The sequence below is a fragment of the Pempheris klunzingeri genome, chromosome 18, assembly GCF_042242105.1.
Source record: "Pempheris klunzingeri isolate RE-2024b chromosome 18, fPemKlu1.hap1, whole genome shotgun sequence".
NCBI classification, from domain to species: Eukaryota; Metazoa; Chordata; class Actinopteri; order Acropomatiformes; family Pempheridae; genus Pempheris; species Pempheris klunzingeri.
The window spans coordinates 11740510-11765755 of record NC_092029.1 but is presented as its reverse complement, the minus strand read 5'-3'; the positions used below and the strand labels follow the sequence as shown (position 1 = coordinate 11765755).

General features: G+C 41.3%; 1 protein-coding gene across 2 annotated transcripts in view; it reads left to right on the top strand.

The window, feature by feature from the left end:
* Positions 1 to 588: 588 nt before the first annotated feature.
* The window catches only part of mettl24 (methyltransferase like 24), a 60662-nt gene continuing 36004 nt past the window's right edge, over positions 589 to 25246 (top strand). For both annotated transcript variants that reach the window (XR_011585629.1, XM_070848913.1), the window contains exons 1-2: positions 589 to 1291; positions 18086 to 18184. Coding sequence is in view for 1 of the 2 variants with exons in the window: in XM_070848913.1 (XP_070705014.1) it covers positions 953 to 1291; positions 18086 to 18184 (438 nt within the window). In the remaining variant the exon portion in view is untranslated. The remainder of the gene's footprint in view (positions 1292 to 18085; positions 18185 to 25246) is intronic.

Below are 25246 nucleotides of genomic sequence, written 5' to 3'. Positions count from 1 at the left end.
TTCATGAATGCATACAGTACTGGATAAGCTCTGGATCATGCTTTTTTTAAATTTGTATTATTATTTTATTTATTTATTTATTTGTATCGCAACCAGCAGAAAATGAATCATAGTCAGAAACTGATACGTGTATTAAAATGGTTGTGTAATTTTGCAGCAAAAAAAAAAGAAAGAAAGAAAAGAAATCTTGACTCAAGACTTGAGCACAAATGTGAACAATATTTCCACTCTGCAAATCCAGGCTGAGCTGCCACATTGAGAGTCGACTTGTTCGCAGATGCTGAGAGGGACCTGCATGGGCCCGTGGTGCAGGCCCTGCCCATAGCTAGAGTTACATGGTAACCTGAGAGTCTGTGGGGCGGCAACCCGAGTGAGGGGGCAGATCAACAGAGGGGGGGGGGGTGTGTGTGTGTGATGTGAGTCTGATAGAAAGAAAAAGAAAGTAAATTAAAGGGGCGTGTATGTTTGGGGAAAGGGGGACTAGCAAGTGTGAGGAGGGAGTTCCCAAAGTTTTCAAAGAGGGCGTCACACATTGTGCTTCTGGATCTGTTTGCAGAGCCCCATTTTAAACACACATACACACACACACATACACACTTAGCATGCACAAAATCTTTCGGGTTGAGATACAGGCGCAGACGCATGTGTTGATTTATGAGCAGAGGTGTTCTTGACATGTTCGTGGTTCATTAACTTACTGCTCTTGGTTTAATGGACTTTGGACCTGAAGGGAATGAGAAGAGAAGAGAAGAGAAGAGAAGAGAAGAGAAGAGAAGAGAAGAGAAGAGAAGAGAAGAGAAGAGAAGAGAAGAGAAGAGAAGAGAAGAGAAGAGAAGGAGACCTCTTTGACAAGAAGGAGAATGGGATAGAAACTGCAAAAGGGCAAAACAAAACTGTCAGTTAAGAAGATGGACTGAGGCGAGTCAGAGACGCAGAGGGGACAAAACAGTGGATGGACATGGGCAGAGAGCGACTCACCCGGGGAATGCTCCTGCGTTTTGGTATTCTGCTCACTGTTGTGTGTGTGTGTGTTCATGTTTACCTGGAGACGGGTTGGCGGGGAGCACCTGCACCCCTGGCATCAGGACACGTCACCCAGCCTGGTCAGAACTGGGGCCAACAAAGCAGAACCAAACAGGTCTCTGCAGAAGCAGAGGAGCAGGACAGAGGCATTAAAAGGAGAATCTCCTATGTACGGACACCAAAGAAGGACAGCCCGTCTAGGAAGAGGGATGAAGGCAGAGAGGGCCCCTCACCACCATGCTGCCCACCTCTCCGCCCACACAAAAAGGTATGTTTAATATCCCATGCACTTCTGAGTTCTTAATTGCTGCGATTAAGATTCTTGTAAGGTTATCTGATCCTAAATCAGTGCAGTAGGAGACAGAGTGGCTCAATAAGGAGCTTTCACTCCATCTCTGTGAGTCACTGGCTTAAAGCTCAGTAATCCCAGAAGGGTGATGAAGGAAGAACATGCAGCAGAATCGATATATGTTCAATAAGCCTCTGAAAAGCTTTGAAGTTGAAAAAGAGAGTTCGTAACCAGGGTTTCTGCCGGTACAAAGCTGCCTGCATTCATTTTGTCTTTGATAGATGTATACAATTTAAACAGGTGTAGCTGTCACGCAAACTATTCTGGCTGTTTTGTATCACTTGCAAATCTATCCAGAGTCAACTCTAACAAAGGGCCATTCAGATGCAGTGTCTATTGGAGCAAACACAGCTATTCACATACACAAACACACATACCCACACTCCAGGCGCTTGACCCTTGACACGTGAAGGGTGTGTTAAAGCGCCGGCTTAACATAACTCCCACTTCCCTCTTTCTGTGTCTCATCGGGCCTTTTATTTTTGCCTCTTTGATTCATCTCCACTATTTGTTTTGGCCTTTATTTTGTCATTTGATCTCTCCATCCATCCATCTCCCATTTGTTCCCATTCACTACTGTTTTCCCTTCCCCAATCCCGCCACCAGCACATCATATTCTCTCTCTCTCTGTCTAACACACATACAAACACACAACAAATCTGTCTTAATCTTGCTTTCTTCTCTCTTTCAGCCCCCCATAGTCTTCCTCTGTAATGAATTTATTCTTTCTGTTACTTTGGGATAAGAAATGCTTGTTCGCTTTTATCTTTAAATCATTAATGCCTAAACTGACTAGAGACTGAGGAGTTTTAAATGCTATGAAAATCACTGCAAGGCTATTATGCCACACAGAGAGATGGGCACTCTTGTGCCATCAATATTGCATACCACCATATGCTCACTATCCCCGCTTCTTAACACAAAATTTGTCATATCAGATACCCTGGAGGGGCCCTGATGAAATGTCTGTGTCATATGCTGCTGCCGTTTAACTTTACACCTCTTCTCACTTTTTCTTGCTTTAGGCTCTCATCTGCTCATCGCTGTTGTTCTTTTGCTCTGTCATGTTACCTTGTACCCGTTCTTCATGCTCTCATCTTCCCTCTTGCTTTTTCATCTCTCCTGTCTGTCTCAATTTAAAACTTCAGTCCCACCCTCCACTTCTAACCCATATTTCTCTTTCCCTTTAATTTCTCTCTCTCTCTCTCTCTCTCTCTCTCTCTCTTTCCCTCTTGCTCCCTGATCTCTCCTCTCGGCGTATATTCATGATGAAATAATGGGCTGCAAGGCAGGACTGTTGCTCTGCGAGGAAGATGACAAGGACGCCTCTAGTGACCATGATGAATAGCAACGGAGGGACTTAAGAGAACACTCCCATAGGAGCTTAGTTATCAGGGGGCAAGTTGAAAAAATAGCTTTGTAGACAATAACTTGCACAGGCTGATGTTTTCCACAAACACCAGTGCAGCTTTGTACAGTGTTAATGATATTCTAAGCACCCGCTGATTCAAGAAATTCTGTATTATATCAATAGGTTTGCTAGATTAGCCTGTGTTCATTTAAAAATGAGATTCTGAAGGTTTTCTCCCAGCCTTTAAAAGGGGAATATATCAGTTCACACCAAAAGTGATCATACACTTATAAACATTTGGCATTATCTTGTATTTCTGTTACACTGCCATGATGTTTGGCGTGTCGACAATATTATCAGTGCTGTCAACAATCTGCCACAGATTGCAGAAAATCTAAGTTTTGCGTTACCACAGAGCATAAACAGAACCTGATTACTGCACCTCACTATTGTCTGTCTATGAGCTGCTGTAAATCAAACCAGTGGAAGGCTTTGCAACAGTTATTACCACATCTACAGTAAATAACATCGCCTCTATGTTGCATTCCCATGAGTCAGATCTTTTCTTATTCATCTCCTATTGTGTTTTCCATTTGTTTTAAATTGCGAGCGTGACATGGTGATGATGGTCTTCAAAAGGCGAAGGTGAAAAAGTGTCCACTTCTGCGTTTAGAGAACTGGTGATGAAACAGAATACCTTAAATTATTATTATTATTATTATGGCAAACGTGGATGATTACAATATTATTCCTATGTAAATATCACAGTATTACTGTTACAGCCCAAAGTGTATCTGAGGAAGAGGTGATGGAAATAAAACTACGTGACGAATATGACAAGTCAGTTTGTTCAAATTCTCAATATTTTACTGTCAAATAAAATATTGCTTGTTGGAAGCTAAAGTTTGGCTTGAGAGACAGCCAAGGCCAAAATAATGAGCAAATAAGCACTGTCTGCAAATAAAACCACAATAATAAATAAACCAATCAAAAATACATTGGAAACAGCAGATGAGAAAAGAAAAAAACTCACCTCAAGGTCCATGGAGTTCACCCAGCTGTCACTGAATTGTATATTTTCAAATTTCACATGAACCATGCACCAACTCTATTTCATGAATATATCACATTTCACAGTATCATATTACATATTAGTACATGACACATCAAATCTTGTGGAATATGTTCTGTATAAAACATTATAAACTTAGCAAACATTCTGGATGTACACTGCCGTCCCCATAACTTAGAGGGAATCTGACTTCTGTGTTTAAATATTATTTACTTATGTGCAAGGTTGAGCTGTTGCTGAGGTTAAAGTGAGATAAATGACATGTTTACGATAATGACGACTGAGCGCATCTATTTAAATATAGCCTGCTCTTATTTTTCATATCAGAATTGACCTCACAGCTGAAATGTATGTTCTTATCATCATTCATTTAATGTATTCCATTAGTTTGGTTTATTGAGGCAAGTGCCAAAATCAGCACTTGCGTTATGGTTAGAGACACTGTCTTCAAACAGTTGTTGGAACTATATCTATATCTATATATGAAGTTTTATTAATGTCTCAAAGCTGATTCAAACACAAATAAAACTGAAATAATGCCACCCGAAGACACCTCGCCAGTAAATAATATTCTCCCTTTCACATTGCTTGGTTGATTGGTGGCATTTTTATGGCATAGCAGCAACTACAGGGTGACACACCTTCACAAGCACAACAGCAGCAGTTTGAAAATGCCAAAACTTTTATAAAAAGAAAATACAAAGAAATGAATATATTTAGCTTTGAGGCTGTGTCTGAGCAAAATGAAGCAAAAACATTCACAAAGGCAAAGCTGGTTTCAAGTCATCCAAGAAGCTGTAGTGTAGATAGGTGACAGGACCGACTGTTGCTGACAAATTATCTCTCCCTTAATAATGTGTGTGTTCACTGTGAGACACAGCCTAACGGTCTGTTTTAGCAATAACCAATCTAGAGGAAATATAATCTCTTAGCTGTCAGGCATCCCACATAAACACACTTACACACATCCTCTTTAACCATTTACCTCTTGCAGGCATTCTTCCCCGCTGGGAAAAGAGGAGAGGGGTGAGTTGGTAAATTACAGACAGACATGAAATGTGCTGAGCCAAACAACAGCAGCAGGGATGAAGGGAGGGAACGATGGAGAAAGAGAGACACAGACACAAAGAGCGAGAGATAGAGAAGAGCAGACACAGCATGCACTGATGACTCAGCCTCCTGGCTTTAACACAGTAATAAACAGGCTACTGCCCTTAAGTCACAGTGACGCACATACACACAGTATATTCGCACTCCAACGCATGTCTATCTCTACGGCTGAAACCTGCAGAAAACTCTGAAAAAGTCAAGTAGAAAAAAAGTCAACCAGCTGCCATAAGTAAAAAAAAAAGTCACCAGAATTCACCGGATGATGCCATGTGCTAATTTGCATGACACTACTTCCCACGCTCACCTACTGCCATTGGTGGGAGAGGAAGTGCTGCTGTTACCCTGCCTGAATGTGAGAAGCAAGTGCCACCAGTGTATGCTCTGAATCATTTCCAGAAATCAATATGCAGGAAAAATAGCTCACAACAAGGCGTCTAGAGCTACACTAGGAGCTGTTTGAGGCTGTAGTTATAGGGCTAAATACATGCTTACATGCTCACAATGACAATGGTAACATGCTGGTGTTTAGCAGGTGTGATATTAACTTGTTCATCATCCTAGTTTAGCGTGTTAGTATGCTGATATTTGCTTCCCAGCAGCAGTGACCAAATTCCGTGGCAGTTCAATCAGTAGTTGTTGAGACTGACCAGCCAGCAGACCGACTTTGCCATCACTAGAGGCATGCCTGTATTGCAGCTGAAAATAAGACCATGGACAAGATGCTACTGTAGGTAAGTGTGTCTCTCTCCAGGGTTTTTGCAAGATCATGTCATGCCCCACTTTGTACACTTGAGGTTTTGCCGTCCTGATATTCCAATGAAGCTCTGAGGTTTCTCAGTTCTGTCGTTTACATTTAACCAGCATTGCCAGTGAGATCTTTTCTTACAATCATATAGGTTACTGTGGACAACATTTCACTTCTGGCTATTCTGTACATGGGAACTATTACATGCATGTCTCAGAATTGTAACTTGACTGAGGACCATAACCCAGAATCCTTGTGTTGTTTTAATGTTATGCAACTTCCTGCTTCCCATCTCAGAGAATTCAAATAACTTAACCCTCCAATTTAGAAAATATGCATATTAAGCAGCCTCATGAGGCTAACACTGTGATTGCGTGGTTGAGCTATTGCGTACAGTTGAGCTCAACTGTTTAAAGAGTAGCTGGGCAAATACGACAGGAGCCATCTTGACCTAGCAGTGAACTGCAACAAGTGTCTCATTACTCCTCATATAGTCAAACAACTTCAGAGTCTGTAACTTTCCTCTGCAGTGAAACGACAGTTCAGGAAGGGGAAATTAGTGCTTAGAACCACAAGTGAGACGGGGCTTTGCTCAAATCTAAGACAGCATGTTCCCATAAGTCCAAGTGCCTCCTGTCAAAAGGAGAACATTGATATTTGCTGGCTCTTCTCCCTGGTGCCACCCAGCAAATGTTCTTTTTCTCTTGCTTTTCTGAATACAATATGTTCAGTTAGCAGCGTGGGAATGATTTATTCTTAAGTCACTCTTCTCATCACAAGCTATTGAATGAAGCCACACAAACGTGTCCAAATTAATGTAGAAATGAATTATTCATGTTAAAGGGCTACCTTTATAGCCCTTTCACTGCATGTCCACCTCATCAATTCCCCCTGCCTGTTCTCCACAGCATCCCATAATACACTGAAGGTACTGTGAGTGCATGAGCGCTGCAGAGCTTCTGTCCCAGCGTCACTCTTTCTTCCAGATAGGCCAGCTGCCACTCACATGTCACACACACTCAACCTCAAAGCCCACGGGCAGGCAGCACATAGATCATAACAAAGAAGCAAAGTGGAACCGTGCATCCTTTCAGACAGGCCTCCCAGTTTTAGAAGATTTTATAATGTGAGACAGCCCGCTGAAATGATCATCCAGTGATGTTGTGATGACAAAAGGGTAATCTGTGCCACCCCATGCAATAAATGATCTTTTCAGATCTTGTTTTACACAACCGCACAGTGGGAGACAGCACCTATTAGAAGTTTTCTTTATCATCCTGTTGATGTTGGCTTCAGAGACAGACTGTCAGAGATACAAACTAGATGTTTCTGTTAGTTCACTGGCATTCTAGACAAAGAAAAATGAAAGGAATCCAGCAGAGGGGAATTAAATAAAGTGTTATGGCCTTCTGAGTCGAATAATTCACAGAACACTTTTGATGTATTCCACCAAAAAACACCAATAAGCCAGAGCAACATCTTTCTTTTGATTAGATGAGATACATGTTAATTTATCTGAAAAGAAAGTATTAATTACTTTTAATCAAATAACCATAAGTGTGATTGAAATTAATACTTTGCTCCTGAATGTTGATTAATTCAGTGTTGGGATAAAGCGATAAAAGAAAAGGCCACTCTGTGCTGTCCGTGCCAACCACTGCCAGCCACTTCTTGGCCCCCAGTGGAATTTCTAATGCAGAAACCCAGTGACCTTGGTCACGTCTGAAAGACCTCGGCTCAACAGAGGGAGAGGGAGAGCGAGAGAGAGAGAGAGGCTGTTACAAAAGAATGAGAGGGGTTGACTTCTGTAATCCCAAAGGTGTGACTGGAGTCAGTTCTCAGGCATCTTTAACCTCCAGCTGAGGCATCCGGGGAACCAGGAAGTCACAAGAAATCAACGGCTGGGAAGATGACATGTCACCTCGGTCACGCTCCACTCCCTGTTCCTCGAGACAAAAATTTCATCCATTACAAACAGTGCCTAGAGTAGTTGCCCTCCCAGCTTGGATTATTTATACATTCATTGTGTTTGATTCTACAAAAGAAGTCTTCAAGCCTAAGAAAATGTGTGGCCTTTTGAAGTGACATTTGTTGTCTTTAGTCACTGAATTGCCTGAAATATAAGTGTAAAGCTAGAGCACCAGAGGTAAAACTGCAATGCAAATGTAGACAAAAAGGTTGCAGTGGCGAGTTTTCAACATACAAACCTGCCATGGTGCTAATTATTCCATCAAAGCTTCAAGGAATAGTATGCCTATTCACTTAATTGACTTTTAGCACAAAGACTGTAAGCGGAGAGAAACAGGTAGCTTGGCGACCTACAATCAATGCTTAAGCTCACTAATTAACATACCATAGTGTATTTAGTTGGTGTAATCCTCACTAAAACCAAAGTGCCAAAACGCCACAATGGGGTTTTATGAGGTGGTATGTACTAACTATTTTTTGGCCAAGAGCATTGATGGAGCTTCCCTTGGCTGCCTGACAACCTCAGTGCATCAGTGCACATATAACCAAAACATAACGTGTTACCTTTCAACCCTCGGACAGAACCAGGCCCACTGTTTCCCCCCCTGCTTTCATTCTGTCTGCAAAGTTAGGCCAACTGTCTAATGGCTCTCGCTTCATATTTAACAGACAGTTGTGAGAATGGTATTGATCTTCTCAGCTGACTCAAGAATGCAACTTTTGCTTTATGGTTGTCTGCAAATGCCACATTGAGTACAGAATTTACAAATCCTTTTAGTGTTATTTCAAAGGCAACAGTAGCTCATACTTTAGGATCACAGGCACCTTGAAAGCAGCTTGCATGTTGGTACATAGCGAGGTGTAATAACTGCAGGCAGATCAGAGCGGAGAAAGAAAAAAAAAGTTTAGACATACAAGCCCTTTGATTCCAAAGATTTTTGGATCATTTTACCACGGTGACATCGCATCACACCTTATGCACACGCCAACCACCCTGGAGAAATAAACAGCTCTACACAGGCACACAGCTTTGCTTGCTCAATGCAAGATTAGTATCCAAGTCCAAGCAAACAAAACAGGCCGGCCTGGAGTCTTTGCCAAGTTATGGGGGGAAGAAGCACAAAGAGACCTTTCAGATAATCAATCACCCATTCTCTGCAGAGTTTACAGACATAAGACTATTCAATTGCAATAAGCAAGGGTTTACACACTTTTTAGACATGAGAAGATCTGAGCTGAGAAGATATTACTACTTTTATTGTGTCATGAGTAGGAACATTATGGATCCCATTCAAACTCTGTTTTTTCTAAACTTTGGCTTTGAGTCTTGGTTTGCGACATGACAGCTTGTGATCCCAACTTTTAAGTGTGGATTCAGAGAAACCCTGCCTCAAACAGAATGATCAAAACCATGTGTTGCATGGGGAAGCCAGCCCATGCACTTTATGTTATTGACTGGATAAACAGAGGGTCTGTTGTGTGCTTTAACTGGTATCAGACAAAGACTCCCACTGGAGGGGGAAAAGTCAGTGTCAAACTGTCAAGTCCAGAGTCTCGCTCGCACAATATTCCCCTCAGACATGGACGCCTTGTCTGGAACATTCCAGAGAGTTCTCAGCCTCCCTCCCAGCTGATATGAATGAGTGCATTGACCTCTGAAATGGACGCCCTCGCTCCCATCTTTGCCACTCACCTACATTGCCTCATCCATGTATACATACACTCAAACAGACCATGAATACCCTCTTCTAGCAAATGGCACTTTTGTGTGTCACCAAAAAGGTTTGTTTGTGTAGCAGAAACTCATTCCAGTAGAATTTGACGCGCACCTTAGCTACCTGTGTCTGGTTACAAAGACAACAGACATCACTTTGCCCCAAAAGCAAGAGAGGGAAAACGCGAGGGCCAGTGGACCTCAAGTGCGATTAATAGAGCTTGTTGTTGCTCGAGGCCTTGTTTGAAATCTTGTCGGGAAAGAACATTTCTACCACTTGATCTCTCACTCTCACTCTATCTGCAGTATTTATTTGAGAAGTGATAGAAGAGTATTAATAATGAAAATGGAAAACATGGCTCAGAATACACACACAAAAATGATGATTCTTAGGAAGTTCTTCAGCATAGTTTAGTTTAGTTGGGTAAAGGTTTTTATTTGTAGCACCTTTAACGATAGATACTATATAGCACCGAAAGTGGTTCCTCTATGATTACGAGCAAAAAAACGGCTTCTAGTGCCATTTAGTACTATTTCTGAATTAATGTGTAGGGAGATGAAGTTAGAAACACAAAACAACCATGAATATTGGCAATTATGCTATGCCATGGCTAAATTTAAACATCTACTTTGCCATCGCTTTCAATTTCTTACCATTTTTATATTCAGTCATCGTTCACAAGTAAGAAAGAAACAGACAAATTGGCACAAAAATGACTTGATGAGCTGAGAGAGAAAATTAACGCCTGTCTTTGTCCATCTCGCAGTCACTCTCTCTGTTTTTCCAGCTCCATCTAAGGAAATAAATGTCATATGGTCCCCATCGTGCTCCCTCTGCTCCTACCCACTACACATCAAACACAGATCTCATATCTGGGATGCTGTCCAGGAAGACAGGCGCACACTTCCACAGACACACTCAGAGACACGCATAGAGCTTTTAACGGCAAGCCTGTTAACAATAAGACCCCATCTGTCTCTTGAGATGCTGGCCAGCAGGGCCCGATTGAATTTGCTCAAAACAGATAACAACGTGTCTTCAGATGTGTCAGTCACCTTTTTTCCGAGCTGCATCTCCTACACAGCTATTTCAGTCCACGTAGGGATGAAGAGGAGCATCTGTGTACGTCTGCATGCATTTATGAACGCGTGTGTGAGGGAAGTTACCATGATGTGAACGAAAAGGAGACTGTGTTTGTTTCCAAGACAGCCAGGTCTATGGAGATGTAAGTTGAAGGCGTGTGTGTGATGTTGAGTCAAAGAACTCCAGAGAACACACTGACTAATGTTAGGCATGTTTTGATATGTGTGTGTGTGGGTGTAGACATGTATGAGTGCATGTGAAAAAGGAGGACAGGTTATTTATTCAGCTGTTACTTGTGCTAAAAGTTAACTGGAAATTACATATAACTGATGGAGGTTTATCAAATCAAGTCACACACACAGATGCCTTTACTTAACAACCACGCACAGCATTGGACAGTGTTTGGTACATTTTATAACAGCTATAATCTCCCACTGTGGCTTTTTATTAGATCATGTTTATATCAAAGCCGCACAGATATGTATGTGGCTCTGACAGCTACATGCCTTCCATGCATACATTGTTTTAAATGACTGCTATCTGCACAGCCTTAGTATTTCATGTCTTTCTCTTGCTGTGGAGTGCATACATGGTCGTCTTTGATTACCCTTAACATTCAATGTAAAGACAGAGCTGGAAATGAGCAGCAATCACTGCAACATGAGAGCTGGAAGGAGTTTAATTTGTGCCATTGAGTGGAGCAGCACTGATCGCTTTGTATTATTTTTCACCATTTGTCCTTGTCCATCTTCTGATGAATTCTGCGTTTCATTAAACATTAAAAAAAATGTCCTCATATCTGCCACACCTTTGCACATTTAATGCAACAAGGACTGACATGGGTCTCTGGACACAGCACAGTATATTGAGGGTGTTGGACAAAAATACACAGGAAAAAGCAACTTTGGTCTGACAAAATGTTTAAGCACTGCCCACAGTTCAGCTTTGATTTAAGCTAGTTGGACACAAAATGATGCTGCCATGTAGGCGATGTCACAAATTGCAGAGCAATAATGGAGGCGCACTAGTCTTCGATCGCCTTTGATTTACAGCACTTGGGCAGATAGTTCTGCCTCCAAGTAGTCTACAGAATGAAGAATGAGAGAGTGTGCGCTCTATAATGTAACACAGTGTGTGGAGCATGAATGAAAAGCCTCAACTTTCTCTCTCACTCACTTACTCACACGCACGCACACACACACACACACACACACACACACACACACACACACACACACATTCTCACAGTCACTGTCTTGCAGTAACTACACACTAGACGTGGGTTTGTGGGACTTCTCTTACGAAGAAAAAACAGTACAGATCTACACCATCCTCGATCTACACCATCTGCGCCTCGACCTCCAATTTCTCTCTCTTTCTCTTCCTCACACACACAAACACGCTACTTCCACCCGCCCCCCCACCCCCCCCCCCCCGCTTTAAAATCTCTCCACTCCTCCACAGACTTCTTCCACAGCATCACTCATGCCTTTGAGACTGAGGCTAAACTCTTCGGAGATTACTGCCTTTATTAAAAAAGATCAGCGTAATCCTCCACTTTAATTCTGTTATAGCCTGTCTGTCTCTCGCTGTACTCTGGCAGTGAGCTGGGATTGGCCGGTGAGCGAGGCCTGCCAGAGGAATAGAGATGACACTACAGGAAGTGGAGACAGCTTGGTCCGGTCCGACTGCCAGTCTCCCCATCTCCCAGATTAGTCAGAACGATAGAGCTTAGTGAGGCCGATTCTTTGTGATTATCCTGCTCTGTATGCATTATACAGCCATGCTATAAGTATCAATCTGTTACATAGACACTTTTTACTATGCTCTTAATATTATAATTTTCATTGTTTGGCAATGTTTGGCGTGTCACTAACTGATATAACACAATATGCATTCAACATGATATGCTATGATAGCCTTTACTTTTGCTGCTCTAAATACCCAGCATGCAGCAGGGATATTATTCGGATTAACAGGTCTGATCTGTCTATGATAAACTCTGTTCTCTGTGAAAATTTTTGCAATCCTTAAAGGATGAGGATCGTGATATTCTACATTTTTCTTATTGTCAACAAATCCCATGAAAAGACCAAAACCAACAAAACATTCATCCTATTGTCTCTGTTGCCAAAGCCTGATATAGCTGATTGATTTCATAGCACTCTATTATTTACTGTCAACAGCTATTAACAATACATCAGTTAGCCACACCATTGCACCGGGTAACATGTTCCTTCATTATTTAGAACAGTGTAGTTTATTTTGAGTCTGCTCCATTCTGCTGCTGTTAAAGCTCACTAGTGCACCAAATGTTTATCAGTACGCAGTGTGTATTCATTAGGAATAATGGGCTCGGGGCAGATTGCCACAGACAGAAGCGAAGTTGGAAAAGTATTGTTGACAGTAAGAAACCAAATAACAGCCTCTTGGCCTACCTACCTCATGGTAGGTGGGTGGTAAGAAAATGTAAGCCCTTGTCAAGAATTTCTCAGAAAGCTAATCTCAAACCACAGGTCAATGGCATAAATTTCACAGGAAATTTTAAGAAAATTGAAATGTCCTTTGATGCACAGGAAGGAATACAGCTCACAGCTGTTGCTGCTTATGGAACACAACAGACACATTATGTGTACGTCAAGACGGACTAAACGAAGAAAAGGACATAACCTACAGTATTTAAAACAGAATTTTACCTGTAAACACGTATGTTGTTGTTTTATCTCATTATTTCATGTATTAACTTGATAAACTTCTTAGTAACTTTTTACTGCAAACAGCCTTTCATTTGACAATCATAACTTACACCAAAATCTCATTCTCTGTCTTTTGTTATTATCGTTTCTCACTTGAATAACTCACACTAAAAATCACTACTATCTGCCAAAGCTGTGCTTGGCTACCATGACAACGATAATCAAATGATAATCATGTTTAGTACATAATAAATCTCTCAAATGGAAATAATTGAGAAACAGCAGTAAACAACAGTAAAGTGAAATGAAATTAATTTATTAGTGATTTCTTCCAGCCAATTTAATTATAGCTTAATCAACACCCATGTTTCGTAGCCATGTGTATGATATCAGCCTCAAACCCAGCCAGTTAACTATCATGTTAAATATCTGAGTTATAAACCCATCTGTCGTTGCAGTTATGTAAATATTAAGTAGGTTTTCATAGTGTTCAAAGGTACAACAATTGATTTTAATCATGTCCAAATTAAAAAAAAACATTTGGAGATTGCTGATTTGTTCAAAAGCAATAAAGCTCTTTTACCTTTTATTGAATGTTGCATTGCACCAAAGTTGTGAGCATTAAAGACAAAACACAGCATTTTTCCCTGTGTCGCATTAGCACAGGCCTCTGGAGCACAAGTCTCTGATAAGCTCTTTCATCTGGGTTCACCAAGCACTAGAAATCAGGGGGAGGCTAATGGGATTCAGCTACCAGCTGTTTGATTAAACCACAGCTTCCCTGTCTGCACACTTGTCCATCGCATGTCTTGACCTTCATTTGGCAAAGAGGTACTGTCGAGTTTTTAACCCAAGCTGTCAGGAAAATATAGCCTGTCAGATAACATCTCCTCACTTCAAGACGCTCCGTAGTGTTAAAAAAAAAAAAAAAGTTCCACACGCTGTTGAACTGAAAGCTTTGGCCTCTTGACTGCACAGCTTGGTGGTATTTTTCTGAAGCATCTGGACTCCGGTGAGAGCAATTGCAAGAAATGAGCAGCAGGTCTGACACTCAGCCACCCAGGCACTTTACCAACAGACAGGGCTGACTTGGCAGCACTCCTTCTGTCGCCTTATGGTTTTCAAATGGGCAGACACAGCTCACCTGTGGCTGGCTCCTCCGTGACATCTGATACACCAGCGACAATTTGTTTACTCGAGCACTGATTGCACTGTGTCCTCTCAGATGCTTGTGACCACACTGTCATCGATTGTCATGTATTGACTTTCAGTGTTCTTGGTGTAAATCCATATACAGGTGTCGAGCGTGTCTTCTTCCTTCACAGTGAGTGACATGTCCTCCTTTAAGTGTTTGTCCGTCTCCCTCTCTACCTCCCACTACTCAATTCTTCTCACCCGCCTTCATTGTTCTGGCAGACAGTCCTCTCTTGTTTTATCCAGTCATCTCTTGTTCACCCATCCATCCTCTCCTTCCAGAGGGATTATTCATGCTTGGTCTGGCTGCTCACGCCTCTCACACCAGACTGAGAGGCACAGATACGCTAACACACCCAACTCCATCAAGACATGCAGGCCATGCAGAACGGCCCCTTAGCAGACTGATCAAAAAAAGAGGACAGGATGTTAAAAAGAACATCCTTTATATATGCCTATGAATTAAAATGAGAAGCAAAGGGAAGGATGTAATAGGATAAAAGACTAATAGAATACAATTCAGTTAAATTTTTACCCCTGAAGTGAAATGTATTCCATTAAAATTGTCTCCAGATTAATTCAATTAATCATCTCTTTTTCTTTTACCAAGAGTTCATCTGCTTTCAGTAATCACACTTCAAATGACACCTCAAACCCTGTCAAGTCTAATAAGAACACTAACACAACTTCCACTACATATACACAATTAATAACAGCTTTCAGTGCTTACACTTCAAGTGACTCTAACTCTCAGTTCATACACTTGACCTTGCAGTCTTCTTCTCTCAGGAATGCCACTTTAATGGACCCTTCCAGCACAATTTATCACCTACACTTTAACCGTCGCTTCAACTTCTTTCAATATTTCAACTGTTTCAAATGTTTCAGCAGCAGGCACACATGCATTTTGTATGGATGTACTTCAACTTCTTTCACACTTCCATTTTAAATGAATGGAAATAGAAATTTCCAGCAGAGAGCGCACACAACATAGACATTTCTAGTTCCCATTATCATTGTACCAACTTAATCAGTCATTTCTATTGTCCATCCTTCCATTGATGTCAAGGCGAATGACTGAAATGCTCGTGCTGAGGATGTAGTTATATGTCTAATGTCATGGGATTAAGGTCTAAACAGCTGAGGCTCAACACTTCTGGGTGATGTTCAGCGTGTTTGTTATTAACACTGCTTACCTCTGATGTCCCTGAGGTGCAGATGACTTGTTGCTTGACTGAACATGGGGCTTAACAATAAGCTCATCAGCACTCAGCGATGATTCAGCTGTTAGCAAGACCTCATAGGCATGCATAGTAGACTGTGTGCACAGACACACACAATCTCTGGTATGATTTCAGGTTTAGCACAGTCACAAATTGAGTTGTTAGTTAAAGATTGGATTTATATTTCACCAAACAGCTTCACAAGAAGAGAAAAACAATCGAGGCCCGCGAGGAAAACAGACTTGGATTGAAAACCTGATATTGTGCAAGTTAGTCTGACAGTGTGTGTGTAAAGTCTGTAAACTAGAAATGTTGGACGCACTCCCAATGCCTTGGCAAAATCTGCCAGTATTTCCATTTCATCTCCGCCATAAAATTCACGGAGTATGTGTGTGTTTGTGCATGCGTTTGACCCCTCCCTGTGTCCTTTCCTTCTTCCACTTTTTTCCCTTGCTGCTCCTATTCAACCCCACCTTGTGCAATGCAGCTTTGCAGTGAGTCCATTGTCCCAGATATCTGCCCTCTGATCGGTAGTCCTGTCCAAACCTGTATCAGGCTGATGTATGGAGCCTGATAGCTGAGCTTTGCAGGGAGGACTCTGTAAGGAGATGAAACGGGCAGCTCAGAAACAGAGAGCTTTGGGTGCTTTTAGGGTCCCCAGGATGCAGACTACGTGTAAACAACAGACTCCCAGACTTACATGCAATCTTTCTGTCTCTTTAAAAATCTCCTGGTCTCACTGCTGCATGTTTTGAAGTTGATTGACATTGGTATTTCTGTTCTCTTTGGCCTTTGCAAGAGAGTTTCCTGCCATGAGATTTGAATTAAGATTTTATGAAGGAATTGAACAACAAAGTCTCTCTGTGGAAGTTTACCCAAACGTAAAAATCAGAATGTATTTTTCCTTTTATCAAGCTGTTGTCATGGCCAAGGCAACAGATATAGCATGAATAAATAGTGTACGTGTGTGTGTATGTCTGTTGCCTGTTTATTTGACTGGTAAATCAGGAAAACCAAAAGTGCAGAAAACAATAGCTATAGATCAAAATGCACGTGTTCACATCCATCACCCTGTTTGTCCTGCAGGGTAATTATGTTGATCATGCATCATGGGTGCAATTATTTTAAACTGAGACATTGAGCAGTGAGAGAGGGAAGGGGAAGAGAGAAAAATGAGACGCAGAATGTCAGAACCAGAGGGAGAAAGAGAGGAAAGGAAATAGAGGGAAACAGAGGGATAACATGATGAAGAGAGAGGAGGAGTTGAGTTGAGGCGCAGCAAGCACTCAGATGTTTTGACATGCCACAAATCGATTGAAGGCTGAATGCCAAACAGTGAATATAGAGTTGCGTGGATACAGCTCTGCAGCCATTAAAGGGACAGCTGATTCTCTGTGTTGGCAGGTTCTGGATCAGCATCACTGGAGGAGGAAATAGCACACATGGTGCTGTCATAGATAATGTATTAGCTGTGCCCTGTGAGTGTATATACATGGTTTCAGACTTATAAGTATTTGTACAAGTAGTGCAGGCATATGAATGAAGGAGATGGCCTAGCCACCATCTCAATTATAAAATACCACAACTGCTATGTGTTGAGTCTGAAATCACAAAGCCAAACTAGACACATAACTGTGAGTAGAGAGAGGAAGAAAAGGAAGCCTGGAAAACATGGGAGTGAAGGTTATTTTCCTAAACCAACCTGATGTCACCACAGTGGCCTTTGCAGATTGTTCACCAGATGTGCCCACAGCATCGAACAAACCCAAACATGATCTTGTTAGCTAAGCCAGAAATTATCTGTGCATAACCATGGAAAATAAACTACAGCACCCACAAGACACTGATGAAAGCAGGAGCGTCCAGGGCAGGGAAGCAGTCTATCGTGAAATCACACAGGATTATTTATACCAGAGCTGCTAATGAACACTTGGCCATGGTGTTTGACCCAAGAAATGATTGTGCAACCAGCACATGCATCATCACAGCTCTGTTCACTCTCCATCTCACTGCCTCTGCTCTAATCATAAACAGACACATTCCTGTAGAATACAGCAGGCTATAAAGCAAAGCTGTGCCAGGTTTCAGGAATGTGATCACACAGCAGCACTGAGCTGCTGCAGCCAACTGATGATGAAGTCTTATTTTTCCATTGTCAGACACAGCTGGACTTTGTGCAGTACATTTTTTTTTATCTGTACCTTGCTGCAAGGAATGCATATGAATAAATAGCAGCCCCCCAGTTAACTAAAATAACATCGGAAATTAACTTTAGTAGTTATTTGTCACAAACACACAGGTGGGAAAAAAATCTTCCACTGAGCACATTGTGACCTAGTTCCATTTCCATCAGTGACTATACACAAGTGGGTTATAATACCTGAAAGAATAAAGCTCCTTTTGTTGTTGTCCTTGTACTGGATTTATTTGAGTGGCCTACTTTGTTGTTACTTAATTGTCAGTTTTAATGTTCTTTTTAGTATTTGATCGTGTGTGTGTGTGTGTGTGTGTGTGTGTGTGTGTGTGTGTGTGTGTGTGTGTGTGTGTCCACTACAGACTCCTCGGTGGCACATAGACTTGGAGCCATGGGCCAGTGAGAGTCACTCTCTGGAGGAAGAAGCTAAGAGGTTCCTCAACTACATCACAACGCCACAAGTAAGTAATCACTGACTTCTAACTGGTATTTAAAATAAGCTCTTGTTGTATAAAACTAGATGGACATAATTGCAGTAAGTGCATTTCCTCAAGCGCTTCTACTCCACTACAATTCAATGGAAAATATTATGTTTTTTCTTCGCTATTTGATAATTATAGTTAAAATCTAATATTCTAATAATATAGGTAATAAAAGTATAATAGTCTCACAGGGTCCATCTTTCTGTTTTAGGAAGTTTTACTTTTGGAGTTCCAGGTACATACAGGTACTTAAGATAACATTTTAGTGCAGAGTATTTTCATAATGAGGTATTTCTACGTTTTAAGGAAAGGCCTGAATATTTCCACTACTGCCTTTGGCCATTTGATGTATTTTACCAGAGTTATCTTTAAGCTTATCTTCTCTCCCTCCATTGACAGCTTACAATTAAACCATACACACAGTGACGTACAACCTTAAATAAACAGGTTCAATTATGCACAGCTGAACATTGCATATGCTATATCATCATGGAATGTATTATGAAAATTAAAAGCAAAAGAAGGTAGGCTGCAAAGCTAGAAAAATACAAAGTAGTATGGTTACATAGTTACAGCTATCAGTCAAATTTACATTTTTACAGAGAGTTATGTGCAGTAACTATTTCTTATAACCACAACTTGTCGTTCATATTAAACAAATAAGATACAAAGTGTTAATTAACTAACAAGCTTTAGAGACACAGGCTGATTTGGAGAGAGTCAGACTTGCCGTTTTCCTCTGCCTCCATTTTTTATGCTAAGCTAAGCTAAATACCTCCCAGCTCTTGCTCCATACTTAATGCACAGACATAAGAGTGATATCAATCCTCTCATCTAACTCTCTACTAATAAATTATTGTTTTAGACCTTCTGATAGAACTGCAACGCAATGTTATCTGGTGAGTGTTTAACAGAGAATACTAATGGCCCGAATACAACAGAGCTAATTAGCACAGGACAATTGGATATGGAAGATTTGCAGTGCAGAAGTATTATGAAAGTGTGAAATAGAAAACAGGATCGCAGGTTTATTGGCCCAATTTACTCAGCTGACTTTATGTGAAGAGAATCTGAAGGATATAAAAAAAAATTAAAATGAGATTAAATTAAGTAAATTAAATTAACCTCATTAACTCAGTTATTTGTCTGCAAATCCTTGGTTGCTCAGTTTTTAAACTGTTCGACCATTAATATAGTTTTTTTCTGTATTATATATTTGTGATGGTGGCTGTACTTGATGCTTTAATGTGAGCTATGTTCCCTCAGAGAGCAAAACACTAAACTTGCATCTACTGTTTTTAACTAAAGATGAACTAAGCAGTGTAACCAGATGCATAAATGTAGCATTAAGATAATAGTTGCAAGACAGATAATTGAAGTTGTGGCTATGGATGGTCAGGAAGTGCATTATTTTGACATGTCTTTGTTATGTATATCAGAGTGAGCCTGTATCTATCAGCCCTCGAGTGAGCTACGCCTCTTTGGCACCTCTTTCACATTCAGCTCAGCCAGAGTATTTGTCTTGTTTGACAGCACACACATAATTCATTACTCTATTGATTACCATACAAATGAAACTCACAGCCCCTCTATTCATACTTAATCAATACAATGTTGTGGTTTGTTTGTTGGTTTATGTCAGTATTAAATTACTATAAATCGATTACGATGCTCAGCATCATAATTTGAGAAATATTGGGGGAATGAGAAAGCCTGAAATTCTGTGTCCTTGTCCTTATTGTGAAGGTAATGCAAAGAAAGAAATCAGTTTCACTGTCCAAACATAGAAGGATTTTTTTTAGGATTACATATGCTGCGGTTTTTATTGTAATGAAATTGGCTTGGGGATAAATCAGCAACTTATCTTTTTTCCTCACACAAAATAGTGAGAACACAGAGTGCCCCACTCCAAATGACTAAGCACTCGTTCTATATCTTTCACAAAGCAGACATTCAGCTCATAATGAATTAGCCCCAGGATGTGTGTGCGTACACGTGTGCGCAGCCACTCGTGTCTGTTTGTGTGTGTGAAAGGAAGAGACAAGGACAAGAACAGAGAGAAAGAGATTGTATGAGCATGTGTGTGCAAGTGTGTGTTTGTGCGAAGCTGTTGAAGGGAACTGTCCATCATACACAGTGACAGGCGAGGGTGGAGGGAGTTGGAGGGCACACAGCAGCATCCTGAGCTGTAATGCTGACTGACACGGTGCCTGGTGGAACTGTTACTCAGAGAGATGGCCTGCGACACAACTGTCCAATCAGTAGCAGTCAGTGTATCTTGCATGCATGCACCAGCACACACACACACCGATAAGAGGAAGTGTTTCAATAAAACTACTTCTTGAAATGTAGGATCACTTTTCTGATTAGCTTAACAACAATAACAATAATTGTTATAATGTATGCTCAATGAAAACATTCTTTCAGGTTAATTTTTACAGCTCAGTGTTCATTGTAACAATGTTCAGCAGTCAGCAGTTCAATGCCACTGATAAGTCTGCAGATGTGAAGAGGCAAAATAATCAAGAGTGATTTTGCATTTCATTGCACACTCTTCATTGTGTGCTGATGAAAGCCTTCAGCTGGAACACATTAGCAAGGACTGGCACAATGGGGCATATTTCAAATTCATTTAAATAGATTATTGCACCACCCACATGTACAATACAATTCTTGTGCTGTTTGCAACAAAAACTCATCGGGTGACTGTTACTCCCCCTTCATACGGTGACACTGCACTTGACTCAGCTGGTCCCTTCTTGCCTGGCCTGTAACTGAACTCTCTGATTAGAGGTTCATCAAAAACTGTATTCCCCACCTCATCATAGTGGAAGGGTTTGTGCGTCCCTGTGACGCCGGAGGCTGTGTTGTCCAGGGCAATAGATCCGGGTAGAGTCTCCCAAGGTGAATTGGTCCAAGGGGAGGGGGCAGACTAAGACTAATTCTCAGACAGCATGAGAATTGGAGGAAGCTGGGAATCCCTCCTGGAGCCAGACTTTAGCGGAGAGCTTGCTGGCAAGTGTCCTGAACCCATTGGGGCACAGCCCGAAAGAACTACATGACAGACAGGAGCAGGCGTGTTGATGCTTGTCTGGCAGTCTGGTTCTAGAGACACAGAACATCACCTTTCTGGCCTTTCTGGAAGGAACCAGAGCCAGTGTGGAAGGTAGGGTACCAACTACATACAGTTGGACTCACCTCTACACAAAGCGCTGGGTCAGGAGCCAAACTCCTAGAGAGGGCTTGGGCTCTCTCCATTTTTGGAGTTGCCAAGGGTGAGAGGTGCCAGGCGGGTATGGCGAGTACTCTCCAGCACTGCTGGCTGAGCATCACTCTCTCTGAGTTCTCCACAGAGAACGAGAGGGTCGCCTGAATGCGTCCAGTAGCCGATACGAAGGCCCTGACTGTCTGTGTTTATGAAGCCAACAGCAGTTCAGAGTATCCAGCCTTCGAAGAGTCTTTGAGTGGGGTTCTGGGAAAGATAGCACCAAGGGAATCTATAGTCCTGCTGGGTGACTACAACACTCATATGCTCAATGATGGAGAAACCTGGAAGGGGTTAATTAGGAGGAATGGCCTGCCTGATCTGAACCTGAGTGGTGTTTTGTTATTGGACTGTGGAGCCATCACTCTTTTGGGTCAAAAAGAGCCATTTGAAGTGGTTTAGAGATCTGATCTGGACACCTCAGGGGGGACTAAGGGTAGACCCAGAACACACTGAAGAGATTACATATCTAATTCGGATAAGGACACTGGGAACTGTGGTGTTGGCCTGAAAATGAAAACACGCTTAATGAACAATTTCAATTGCCAAATTGAATAAACATTAGATGTGATTTTATAAGAGGATGGGATACATCCCCTATCGTTCCCTGACAAGAGAATACTTTTGGAAAGCACTCATAATTTCTCCAGTCTTCATTGCTTTTATTTCACATTTACATAGCTGTGAGCCATTCTGCTCAGGCTTCATTTCAATTAACCTGAGAAAACACAGGGAGCGCTTTTCAGCTAGATAATACAGAATGGACAATACAGTGACACACACACACACATGCTATCTTGTTTACACTTGAATGATGTACAGTAGAGGCACAGATAAATTTTTCATACCATCATGTCTGAGCCAATATTGTTCCTTCCTCTGTAGACTGAATCTCTGCAGCAGACGGAGCTTAAGGAAACCAGACAGCAAACATTTGAGCAGCAGCTCCTGTGCCAAAGCTTAATCAGATGTAAAACTCCAGATGGACAACACAAAGCCAACACGCTGAAATGTATGCATGTGATAACAGTGCGTATGTACACACTGCATGTAGGTACATGCTTTCTATAATCATATGGAAATAGGTTGCAGGTTCTGGGCGAGTAGGAGCTGGGCTGAGACAGAATTGCTGCTGTGCACAGTTTTTAAAAAGATAAGTTATGATTAAGGGACACTGACACATTGTAGCCACTGTCTTAATGAACAATTGTTTTGTTAGAGAGGCTTCTTTTCATGCACGAGACGAATGCCACGATAAATATGCCTGTGGGATCAGTTATAAAGATTTAAATCAATATTTATGGTCAAACACTTTGCAGGTGTTACATTGTATTGGAATTTCCATTGCACTAGAAATGTTAGTTAATAGTTGTATTTTACATAACGATACTGTATACAGTATCTCACAAAGTTTGGTTACTGAATTGAAAAGAAAAAGCCTGCCTGTACATTAATCTCCCCCTTGTTTATCATTTCGCGTTCATTCCCCCATTCGCTCACACTGCTGTTGACAGACTTGGCAACGCTGTTTATGCATCAGCCCCAGCTGCACATCATGATGAATAGTCTGCATATCGCACTTCAAACACTATACTAGCCCAGGGTCATGTTCAGCAGCAGTTTTCAGTGATTTGTAGCATGTTGGGATATTTTGAGAAAAAGATGTTCATCACATCAGGACAGCTCAGAAAGTGGCAGCCAAGTTAGTGTGGATGTTGAACCTTCCTGCCACTCTATTTATTGTCCTATGTGACTAAACACACCCATTTGATACCTGGTTAGACTGCTGTTGAAGGTAAATGCAGTCAGACACTCAGTCCCCAACTACCCACAGCAAAATTTATGTAAAGCTTAAGAACACAAACCCTGCTGTTCTACTAATACCTGGGTCAACCTCAAATACAGTATGGAGATTCAAATAATATATAAATACATTAAATGACTCATACATCAGACATATATAGCCTTGACTGTTCATCGTTTACATAATTTAAACAGATACGTATTGCTTATTAATATTTGGATTTTGTGTGTCCTTGTCTTTAAGGCATGGTGAAAGATGCTCTGTAGCCCGTTGAGAACAGACATATTGTGCTAACACTGTGGGAAGCCAAAAGTCAATAAAACTCATTGCTCTGGTGGAAATACCATTCATATCCCAATATAGGGCTTGTTTTTTTCAGATCATATTTCCAATACATGATTCCCAGTTTGAGTAAGGGAATAAAACATAACCTTGACAAGAGGCTTTGGTCCTCAATATCTGAAATGGCTATTATAATATATGTGCTGTATACACTAAACAAATCTGTACTCATACACGTAATCATATGGAAACCACTTTTGGTGACATGTAGGATCCATCTTTAAAGGTGCTACATAGCACCTTCATCAAATGAAAATCTTCATCCAAATATGCTAAATTAAGTAGAGAACCTCTAAAGAACCATATAGGGGCTTAACGGGTTCTTTGTATGTAGCTGTGTTGTATTGCACCTCAACCACCCCATTTTGGGTGAATGTACAGTGCTGTGAAAAAGTATTTGCCCCCTTACAGATTTCTTCTGTTTTTGCTTTATTGTCACACTTACATGTTTCAGATCATCAAACCAATTTCAATATCAGACAAAGATGACCTGAGTAAACACAAAAAGCAGTTTTTAAATGATGATTTCATTTATTAAGGGAAAAAAGCTATCCAAACCAGCCTGGCCCTATGTGAAAAAGTAATTGCCCCCTCCTTGTTAAATCATGAATTAACTGTGATTAACCACATTTTTGAAAGCTGAGTTCAATTTCACTTGCCACACCCAGGCCTGATTACTGCCAGAGCTGTAGAATCAAGAAATCACTTCAATAGACAACATGAAGTAGGCTGAAAGATCTCAAAATGCAACACATCATGCCCCGATCTAAAGCAATTCAAGAACAGACAAGAATCGGTCTGGAAATAGTTACAAAGCCATTTCTAAGGCTTTGGGACTCCAGCGAACAACAGTGAGAGCCATTATCCCCGAATGGAGAAAACATGGAGCAGTGGTGAACCCTAACCCCAAACAACATGTAGAGCACTGCAGGCCTCACTTGCCTCAGTTAAGGTCAGGGTCCATGATTCAACAATAAGAAAGAGACTGGGCAAAAATGGCCTCCATGGGAGAGTTCCAAGGTGAAAACCACTGCTGACCAAAAAGAACACAAAGGCACATCTCACACTTGCTAAAAAACATCTTGATGATCCCCCACACTTTTGGGAAAATATTCTGTGGACTGACAAGACAAAAGTGAAACTTTTTGGAAGGTGTGCGTCCCGTTACATCTGGCGTAAAACTAACACAGTATTTGGGAAAAAGAACATCATACCGATAGTCAAACATGGTGGTAGTAGTGTGATGGTCTGGGGCTGCTTTGCTGAACCATGAATTCTGCTCTCTACTAGAAAATCCTGAAGGAGAATGTCCGGCCATCAGTTCATGACCTTAAGCACAAGCGCACTTGGGTTATGCAGCAGGACAATGATCCGAAGCACACCAGCAAGTCCACCTCTGAATAGCTCGAAAAAAACCAAATGAAGGTTTTGGAGTGACCCAGTCCAAGTCCGGACTTAAATCCAATTGAGATGCTGTGGCATGATCTTAAACAGGCCATTCATGCTCGAAAACCCTCCAATATGGCTGAATTAAGACAATTCTGCAAAGAAGAGTGGGCCAAAATTCCCCCACAGCGATGTGAAAGACTCATCGCCAATTATTGCAAACGCTTGATTGCAGTTGTTGCCG